Consider the following 10,965-nt stretch of genomic DNA (forward strand, 5'->3'; position numbering starts at 1 on the left):
TATCTAGAATTTATCCAGTATGTATCTTGAATATATCCAGTATATATCTAGAATATATCCAGTATGTATCTAGAATATATCCAGTATATATCTAGAATATATCCAGTATATATCTAGAAAATATCCAGTATATATCTAGAATATATCCAGTATATATCCATCTAGTATCTAACCAGTATCTATCTAGTATCAATCTAGTATCTATCTAATATCTATACATCTCAAATCTATCTATTTTCTATCCATCCATCAGGTCGTTTTATTCTTTTCACAGAAGCAAAAACATCTTTCGATTTTTTATTTTTATTTTATCATCTTTTTTATTCACATACAGATAATAAACCAAAGTAAAATAATCTTGACTCCTCAGAATGCCTTCAGAAGGTGAGAGTATATATTTATTTCAAATGTTATCAACAGAATTTTTGTGTCTCTGCAAAATATTGTTGTAAATAATTGAGAAGCTTTAAGTCTGATTCGTGGTGTCAGTTACTTCCTGCTGACAGTGAGGATCCAGAGAGGATTATGGGTAGGTTTGTTGTGTTTATTGTGCGTTTTATTTCATTCCTCCATTTATTTACACATTTTAGTGCACATATGCATAAATACGCAGAAGCAAAGACACACAAACCATCAAAAAAGGACTAATTTATCACACTATAGGGATTACACCGTTCCATACCAGCTCATGCATATTCTGCTTTCATCACATGCAACAAGGATTTTGCAGGATTTACTGTACTGTACTGCCTGACGAGTCTAATGAAGACAAGATGAATTCCTCACAACCTCTAAAAACACATTTTTCCATTTCAAGCAGACAGTAATACGGTAACCTGAAAACAGGATGTTTTTTTAAAGGAACAGATTTCCTGGAAATATCACTTTTTGTTTACAGTGCTGTTCTATTACATGCACATTTTAAACCTGTTTTAGTGAATATATATATATATATTTGTGCATTCACTGTCCATAATAACCCAGTACAGATCCTCCTAACGCCTACCTTCACAAATATGTAGTCATCCTGCACCAGCAGAGAGTTACGATCAATTTTCCCGAGGAACTGAGCTGTCACCATCTTCTCTGAGCAGTTCTGGATGTGACAGGTGACGTACAGGTTACCTGGAGAGAGAAAAAGGTTCTGAGTGATTCTGCTTTGTATGAAAAAGAACGGCATTTAATTTTAACACACAGGTCTGTCACAGGTCTTCAATGAACTGATCGGTTTGACCTGGAGCAGTCTTTCAGAAGATAACTCTTTAAAGAGGCAGGGAAAGTGGACAAGTATTTCTCTGTTATTGGAATGATAATGTTAAAAAAGGAGAAAAAAAATGTAAAAAAATGGACAAAAACAATCTCTGAATTGTGGATTTACTCAAAAATGACCCATATTTTTTCTTGAAAAAATATGATTGTGTAATAAATAAGTATCCAAGCTGCGACCCATCGAATTTTGAATTGGCTGTACAGAGCTGGAGGAAGAGTTAGAGTATGACATTGTTGCGTGCAATGCAGCGACGTGCACCTTGGTTGCACAAAAATATGTGGAAATAACATCAACCTTTATTTTGTCTAGACACGATTGGAAACACAAATTCACATGATCGTTTGAACGATTTTAGAGGAGTGAGCGAGTTTACACCGTTCCACAGTCGCTAAGAGACACAGGAGACATGGTTTTCCTAAGTTTGGAAGCTTGCTTGCGCAGAGCAGCCGGACCAGCTGAGGTCCGAAGCCTCCCCGAGCTCACACCGTAGCAAAGCACCCTTCCCTGCCTGCAAACACAAAGTCATGCTTGGAACCTCTGCTCAGTGACATGATTCGCTCGCACAGCAGCTGATAGGTCCAGTTTGCGCACCAGAACCTCCTCTGGAGCTCGCTCCACACTGTTCAGCAGACGCTGACGTCCAGTCAGTGTCATGACGGGCTGGATATCGATGTGCTCTAAGATCGAGTAGTTTGTTCTAGTGAGACAGAAAAAGTGAGAGTTTCCATCCAAAATCTAGGGTTAAAAAAAATGTTACAGTTTTCTCACAAAAATGACATCTACTGTCTCATTACAAGAAAATAATTTTCTTTGTCATGATTGCGTTAAGATAGACGTTCTTATCATAAAAAGAACTTTTTTTTCGTGTTTGCATGATGGTAAACATCATTATCACAGGAAAAAATAACTTGATTTTTGGTGATAGCTTAATGGTAGTCATGGTTATCACAAGAAAAAAAGCGTTTTCACTCAGGACAGCGTAATGATAGGCGTCGCTTTCACGAGAAAAAAAAAATGTTCACTAGAGTGATACACAATTTATCTAGTGTGATAGATGGTATCACTAGTGTGATAGACAACTCAGTTAGTGTGAAAAACCATTTCACTAGTGTGATACACGGTTTTGCTAGTGCGGTACACATTTTCACTAGTGATACACGATTTCACAAGAGTGATAAACGTTTTTGTATGTGTGATAGATGGTTTCAGTAGTGCGAAACTTAGTTTTACTAGACTGATGAATGGTTTCACTAGTTTGATACAAATTTTAAATAGTTTGATAAATGTTTTCACTAATGTGATAGACGATTTCCCTAATGTGGTAAACAGTTTCACCAGTGTGATGTGGCAGGCTTTGTACTAGTGTGATAAACGATTTCACTACTGTAATAAACAGTTTCACTAGTGTGATACACGTTTTCACTAATGTGATACACTTTGTTAGTGTGATAAACTGTTTCACTAGTGTGATACACATTTTCACTAATGTGATACACTTTGTTAGTGTGATAAACTGGTTCAATAGTGTAATACACGTTTTCACTAATGTGATACAGAGTTTCACTAGTGTGATAAAAATGTCACTAGTGTGATAAACATTTTCACTAGTGTAATAAACGTTTTCACTAATGTGAAAAACTGTTTAACTAGTGGGATAAACGTTTTTACTAATGTGATAAACATTTTCACCAGTGTGATAAACATTTTCAGTAGTGGGATAAACGTTTTCACTAGTGTGATAAACATTTTCAGTAGTGTGATAAACATTTTCAGTAGTGTGATAAACGTTTTCACTAATGTGATAAACGTTTTCACTAGTGTGATAAACATTTTCACTAATGTCACAAACTGTTTAACTAGTGGGATAAACGTTTTCACTAATGTGAAAAACTGTTTAACTAGTGGGATAAACGTTTTCAGTAGTGTGATAAACATTTTCACTAGTGTGATAAACATTTTCACTAGTGTGATAAACATTTTCAGTAGTGGGATAAACATTTTCACTAGTGTGATAAACATTTTCAGTAGTGGGATAAACATTTTCACTAATGTGATAAACATTTTCACTAGTGTGATNNNAACTGTTTAACTAGTGGGATAAATATATTCACTAGTGTAATAAAGGGCTTCACTAGTATGGCAGACATTTTCACTAGTGTGATAAACATTTTCACTAGTGTGATAAACGTTTTCACTAGTGTGATAAACATTTTCAGTCGTGTGATAAACATTTTCAGTAGTGTGATACACATTTTCACTAATGTGATAAACATTTTCACTAGTGTGATAAACATTTTCAGTAGTGTGATAAACGTTTTCACTAGTGTGATAAACATTTTCACTAGTGTGATAAACGTTTTCACTAGTGTGATAAACATTTTCACTAGTGTGATAAACATTTTCAGTAGTGGGATAAACGTTTTCACTAGTGTGATAAACATTTTCACTAGTGTGATAAACATTTTCAGTAGTGTGATAAACAATTTCACTAGTGTGATAAACGTTTTCACTAATGTCATAAACTGTTTAACTAGTGGGATAAATATATTCACTAGTGTAATAAAGGGCTTCACTAGTATGGCAGACATTTTCACTAGTGTGATAAACGTTTTCATTAGCGATATATGTTTTCACATTAAGAAAAACTTGTTTTCTTGTGATGGTGAATCTTGTTATTACAATAAAAATGTTTTTTTTCACAATGTGATAGATCTTGTTACCGCAAGAAAAAAAAACAGATGTCATGTGATAGCGTGGTAGTAGATGTTATCTCAAAAAACGTGTTTTCTCATATAATGTGATACTAGATGTACTTAGTTATTGCGAGAAAAGAACCTGATTTCTTGTTATAGCGTGGCAATAGATGCTGTCATCACGAAAAAACAGGCAAAAAAACAAACAAAAATAACCAAAGTAAGTTATTCATGGACTCTGTAAATTGGTAAACTTTTTTTATATTAAATCAATGATAAACCCATAATGATCTGATTTATGCTAAGTTTGCCAACAATAAACACGACTGTTTGTCAATAATATAAAAGCAGAGGCCACTGATTAACAAATGGAGTCTTCCTCACCATCCACACTCCTCCTCTTTTTCCTTCTTTGTCCAAGAGGTGGCTTGGATAACAAATGGAGCCGTTAATCTATTGAAAAGGCCGGGCGTTTAATTAGAGCAGCAAACGGTAAAGAAGTCATTAGAAAAACTGTTAGATTAGACTAAGTGTTCCATTCCAGCCAGTGACTGGTGCTCTCTGGCCACCATAGGAGATCTCCAACACATATACATCACTGACAGACACTTCTTCATGCTGCTTTTGTGTAGCTGGTGGAATGAGTTAGCCTCCTCTGCACACACACGGCTCATCCATCAATCGACCGCCTTCGCTCCTCCGGAGTCCTGTCGCTGTTGTCATCCATTGATCCCAGCGGTACAAAGTAACTCAGTTATTTTGACTCCATCCATTCTGTTTCTTAGCCTTTATGTTATTTAGTTTTCATCTGCTCTATTTGCGATAAGAGGCGTGAAGAGATTCCTCCTGATCACCCTCCTCCATCCTCCCTGGCATGAAAAGAAGGGAGATGAAAAGCAGGAGGAGTGATCAGGACCATGTGACAGGGAACAGATCCAGGAAGACCTCGGAGTTCTGGGCTGTCTGCCCAGACAGACAACCTCTGCTCTTCACCATTCACCCTCGCAATCGGGACGCCAGCTTTCACGCCGTGAGAGGGGCAGCTTTGAACACCCAACTGCATGTTATTAGGAGGGAAGTCGGTGGTGTGAAGATCAACAGATCAGAACCGAAAGCATAAAAAAGTAATCTGATTACCTCCACTGGCATCCTGAATCTCCATGTGGACCAGATCGGGATCCACATCCACACCGGAAACAGACCTGGAAGAGAAGAGAATCCAAACTGTTTCTGATACAGGAAACTAAAATGTGAATAGATTTGACATTTATTCTTGTTTACTTGTTTAATTTATTATCTTGAAGATATTTAAGGAATCTGGAAAATGTTACCTGCACTGTTCAGTACCAGCTATTTATCTCTGAGTCACACTGGTTGAAGATGTTCTGGATCCATTTTAAAACAATTCAAACTGAACCAACATCGACTATGAATTGGATCAGCAACCACAGATTATGATATGAATCAAACTGAAATGAATGGAGAAGTGAACGTTGGACTGACCAGAAGACTCTGTCCTTGGTCACCCTCTCCTGCAGTAAAGTCCATTTACGGCCCAGATCTGAGGACGCAAAGAGCTGCACAGAAGAAAGAAACACAGGAGAGAGGAGAGTGAGCCGCCTCTATCACTCAGTTTAACCTTTTAGCAGCTTCATCTCCCAAAACCGAGCAGAATGGAAAGTCTGGAAAGAAGTTCATCCAATCAAGTTACTGAATTTCATGGTTCAGAAGGTGAGATTGAGCTCAATTAATTACAAATCATATTGACCTGAGAGGCTGTGTGTGCAGATGTGTGTGTGATTGAAGGACAGTGCAGGATTGTGCATTGATTCTCTCACACTCACTGCTGTCTGAAAGGCAGAAAATGATCCCAGCTCCAGCTTTGCCTTGAAATGTACTCTGACTGAAACAGCTTCACACGTTTTCTTCACTCCAGCTCATGTTGTCTCATGTTCATGGAGTCAGCGGTCATCCATGGAGCAGACGTGCAGCTGTGAACTAAACATCACAGATCTCTGTCTGCTCACTTCCTCCAGTCCTTCCCATCGAAATTTAGCTCGATTACTCATTTCTAAGGACAAATCAACACTGATAGTGACAGTCTGATAAAAATTCATTCTTGGATGAAGAGAAACTAACCAGGTATTGGACTACTGGATGTTTCTAAACATTCTTCCCTTGGCAAAAGTATTATTTATTATGTGTAGGAGCCATAATGAGGTGGCACACGTGCAGCTTGGCGTGTCACTGTCGGCGCAGAGTTGTGAGAGGTGCTCACTTGTCACCTGTGGAGCATGCATGGATGAGGAAGTGGGGTGAACCCCTGGCTGTGGTCATATCATTTGTTGACCACGTTAACTTGGGTAAAAGAAGTCTGTCGCAGCTGGAGTGTTTGTTTTCTGTTTTTCATTTGGACTGGAAACCTGCAGATAAACACATCGCAGCAGACGGACGCTTTGGAGTTTGTTTGATGGAACGCGCGTCAGAAAAAGGAAGCTGGAGTTTAGCCCACAGCGGCCGCAACATTATGTATACTTGAGTTTATGTATAGCAAGTGTGTTATAAACCAGGGGTGTCAAACTCAGTCGCACAGGAGGCTAAAATCTAAAACACACCTGAGGTCGCAGGACAGGATAAACATTTATTGAACACTGTAAAACTACATTTTTAAAACCATAACTTAAAACCATAACTTTAATACAGCCACCAGAAAAAATTCAAAAAAATCCCAAGAAACTGAAAAAAAACCTAAATTAGCCAACACAGCTAGCATGTAGCTGAAATATTAGCTGAACTCCAAAACAGCCTGAAAAATTTTAGTAAATGCCAAAATAGTCCACAAAGCTAGCAGAATGCTAATTTGTAAAACTTTAAAACTGTAACTTTTTACCATAATTATAAATAATAAAAAGACAGGAATATTATTCCAGAATAAATTAACTTAAACCTTAAATAACTTTTAATATTTTACTCTCCATAAAAATATATTTTTTCAAAATTATACAAGATAGAAATAACTGCAAGATAACATCGGGTCATTAATAACAATAAAATTAAATCATCTGGAGGGCCGGATTATTATTTATTTGCTGTAAATGACCCGATTTGATCTTTTATCTTGTAGAGCAAAAAAATTTAAGTTATTTAAGATTTAGGTTGATTTATTCTGGAATAATATTCCTATCTGTTTTCATTAATACTAAATAAAAATATAAAATATGAAATAAAAAATATAATATAAAAAATAATATAAAAAAAGTTACTTTCTAAAAGTTTTAACAATTTTATATATTCAATACATTTTTGTCCTGTTCGACCCGCAACCTGTTTTGTGAGTTTGACAAGGAATTCAAATCCAAAATGTACAATTCCAAAATTCCTCTCGAAATTTCCCCAAATTCTCTGCAAAAACTAGTGCACATCAATGCTCATTAGTTTGGCTAATATAGACCACAATGCATTGCATTTGAAGAATTTGTTGTTTGAAAATAATGTCTTTATTTTTTGATGTTTCCATCATCAGAACACATTTAATTAATAAATAGTCTTTGTTTGATCTTCATATTTATTTCCTTTTTCTTCAGAAAATCAAAATGCAATCCTGTCATACTAAAGGTTGCTTTAAGTGAAGAAGTAAAGTAACACTTTTACTGGTATCAGCATTCTTCAAATCAAATCAAACTTTACTTATAAATTACTTTTCACACCTTAGGTCAGTGATTCACACAAACATCTTTCAAACTTACAGATGAAAATCAAAACAGACGTTCACTATTCATATAGAGTTTGGACATGAACCTTGAACGCAGCACTCCAGTCGAAAGGTATAAGTTTAACTTCTTCGATTAACCTTGGAGTCATTTTACTTAGGATGCTACCAGCGGCTGCTTCAGGTAGAAAGTATGTTTTTGTTCCTGAATCCAGCAGTCGAGCTGGGTTTTCTCGCAGCTGAAAATGTATAATTAAGAGCAAATTGTCAGCAGTGGTGTCAGTGATTTTCTGACTGTTGATACAGCCGTTACTGCCGTCAAAAGTGGGCTAATGACTCAGCTCTCAGCAATTCATCAGCTGTGAGCTGTGGCTGCAGAACAGAATGTAAACACGCTCATAACTCAAAGGTAATCGATCCACGCCGGCAGCTTCGTCATCATTTGTGGATGATTACATAAAAACCTTTAACTGGGTCGTTTATCCTGGAGCTTAATTGTCTTTCAGAACCGTTTTTGTGTATCGAGTTTATGCACAGCAGAAGAGGAAACATCAGAAAGTCTCCAGAAGATTCTGATTGATTTTCTCTCATGCATTTGTTGCACTGAACTCTGTGTGCTGCAGTGACTCACCCTGCCCTCTTTGCAGTAGGCCAGCACCTTGTCCTCCTCTTTGGGATGGAACAGGAGCGTCTCCGGCGTGAAGTCGATCATTTGCCGCTGGAAGGAGGAGCCCTCGTCTGTGCTGATGAAGAGCATCTGATCACGCTCATTTATGGACGAGCCCACCAGAATCACCTGAGAGAGAGAGGCAGCCGCAGAGGTCAGAGGTCAGCTGTCTGCTAAAGATCCATTCTTTCCTTAAATCTCATTTATCCAACGAGTCGTCTCAACGTCCGCTAACGCGATATTGATCACTGTTCAAACTTGTGCAGCTCATAAAGTGGATCATAAAACATTAAACAGACATTCATCACAATTATGGGATGTTATAAAGCGACCAATGACAAAATTTAGTGACCCATGCATGTGCGCGGGCAGTTTGGGACATGAAAGGACATAAAGCATTTTTAAATGTTCATCTGTTTGCTTTTTTTTCACAAAGTGCTTTGCTTTCATAAAATAACTGAGTCTGCTGTTAAAATCTTCTGTCTTTAGAGCTTAATGAGGACAAAAATGAGACAATCCCACTTTAGAATCCCAGTTTTGCTTGTTTTTTATTTTTAAATATCAAATGTTATTTAAATGCTAATTGAAAATAAAAAGAATAGCTGCTGGTGACTTTAAAGGCTTTTAGCAAGAAACATTAAAATCTTAGTTTAACAACAGTTTACACTTAGATTATATTTTTAGTATCAGTCTTTTTTAATGTATTTACAAATACATAATTTTTTAATCTATTTACAAATGAGCTTCACTATTTTTTTTATAAATCCCAATTTAAATTAAATCAACCGCTTTTGTGGTCATTGTGGCATTTTGATTGTATTATTTAATTGTATGTTTTATACCTGTATGTAACTATATATGTTTATTATTTTGTTTTTTCTTTTCCTAAAAATGACTTTTTTAGGGCTAATTTAGTTGCTGTTTGGCTTTGCAGCTTTTCCACTAATTTGCATTATTCGCGCTTTTGGCTAGCTTATCTTTTTCAGCTAACGTAGCCTTTAGCAGCTAATTCAGACATTTTATTAGCGCTTTTAACCTTTAAATTTCTGTTTCCACTTAAGCCTAAGCCGTACCTTAGCAGGTAAGATGCTAGCATATCTGTCACAGACTCATTCTAGTTAGCCTAGCATTAGCCCGGTGGACTTTTGAAGTCGAGATCAGAATTCTCCACTAAAACAAGTCCGCTAAAGTGAACAGGACTAAACAGACAACAAGTCTGTAGAAGAAGAAGAAGAGGAGGAGGAAGTTCTTCCGCCTCCACATGGTCCGTACGTTTGTTTTTAGAAAAATGTGTAGGAATAAAATGTGCTTGTGGCTAGCTAACATTAGCTTGATGTCATGTAGCTTTGCTAGCAACCTGTTAAAATCTGCTCAAAGTTACTGAATCATCACTGCATTTGTGTTGGAAACAGACCAACAGCTGCTATCACATTGATAAATATGAGATATAAATCATAGTAAAAAAAAAAATGAAAAAAAAAAGTTTTTTGATTTACTGTAACTTTTGGGCCGCTTTTCTCCTTCAGAATCTACTAGAATTATCGTGTTAACAGACTGACTGTAAGATGGAGGGTGTTACAGGGTCAGAGGATGACAAATATAATTTAAAATCTAAAAATTACTAATTATTTTTGGGTTATCACAGTCTCCCACCTGGGTTAAAAACAAGTCAGCATTTTGTAAAGATGAAGTCCAGAAGAAACTGCTCATCTTTATTCAGAGAATAGACAGATTAAAGTTAGAGCAGAGGGAAACATTTGAGACAAAAAAAGTCCAGAAAATGTTTGTAAAAAGAAGAAATAACGTCATCTTGTTCAGACGTTTGTTCAGCTAAACGTTTCTGTCCAAGAGAACGCAGACAGAGGTGATGATGGACTGAAAGGATGAGGGACCTCAATAAAGTTCTGTGATGCAGTAACTCAACTGGCCAACAGGCGGCACTCTCATCAAACTTTAAACTTCCTTTCAGTAAGTCTAAGAAATTCAGTTTTTCTTAATAACTTTGTCAGCTATGTTAACAGGCTTCTGACCTGCTCTCCTCTCCTGTGACAGTGCTGCAGAGGAGGGAACGTCCACCCCTTCTGCAGTATGAAGATCTGAGCTGAATGATGCTATTGAGCTGCACAAATCTGTTGACTCTAATCCTCCTGTTATCAGTTCAGCGTTACAGAGACATAAGTTGTGTTTATTAAGAAAATGCACAAAACATAACACATTATATACGTAAATGTGGACAAAAGTTTTTTTTGACAACAATTCCGATTTTTCTTTCGGTTAATTCAACTTCAGTTGTTGAATTTAAAGTTTCATGAAAATATTTAGGCTTGCACATTTCCCATAGTGCACATATGTCAAAGTCAAGGATCCGACCCTCTCCAGATCATTTTATTTAATTGTTATTAATGGTCCGATGTTATCTTGCTCCTATTTTTAACTTGTATAATTTTGACAAAATATATTTTTATCGAGAGTAAAACAGTAAAAGTTATTTAAGGTTTAAGTTCATTTATTCTAGAATAATATTCCTGCCTTTTTATTATTCATAATTATGTTTAAAAGTTAGAGTTTTAAAGTTTTAAAAATTGACATTCTGCTAGATTATTGGACTATTTAGGCTTTTACTAAG

The 10,965-nt window shown here is 36.4% G+C and overlaps 1 protein-coding gene across 3 annotated transcripts in view; it reads right to left on the bottom strand.

Annotated features, from left to right (window-relative positions):
• The window catches only part of sorcs2 (sortilin-related VPS10 domain containing receptor 2), a 310,471-nt gene that overhangs the window by 35,444 nt on the left and 264,062 nt on the right, over positions 1-10,965 (bottom strand). For all 3 annotated transcript variants that reach the window (XM_024288225.2, XM_024288228.2, XM_024288226.2), the window contains exons 4-7: positions 8,304-8,468; positions 5,467-5,540; positions 5,101-5,165; positions 1,007-1,125 (exon numbers count right to left, since the gene is read on the bottom strand). In XM_024288225.2, coding sequence (XP_024143993.1) covers positions 1,007-1,125; positions 5,101-5,165; positions 5,467-5,540; positions 8,304-8,468 — 423 coding nt within the window. The remainder of the gene's footprint in view (positions 1-1,006; positions 1,126-5,100; positions 5,166-5,466; positions 5,541-8,303; positions 8,469-10,965) is intronic.

Source organism: Oryzias melastigma, linkage group LG18 (assembly GCF_002922805.2).
Source record: "Oryzias melastigma strain HK-1 linkage group LG18, ASM292280v2, whole genome shotgun sequence".
Lineage (NCBI taxonomy): Eukaryota > Metazoa > Chordata > Actinopteri > Beloniformes > Adrianichthyidae > Oryzias > Oryzias melastigma.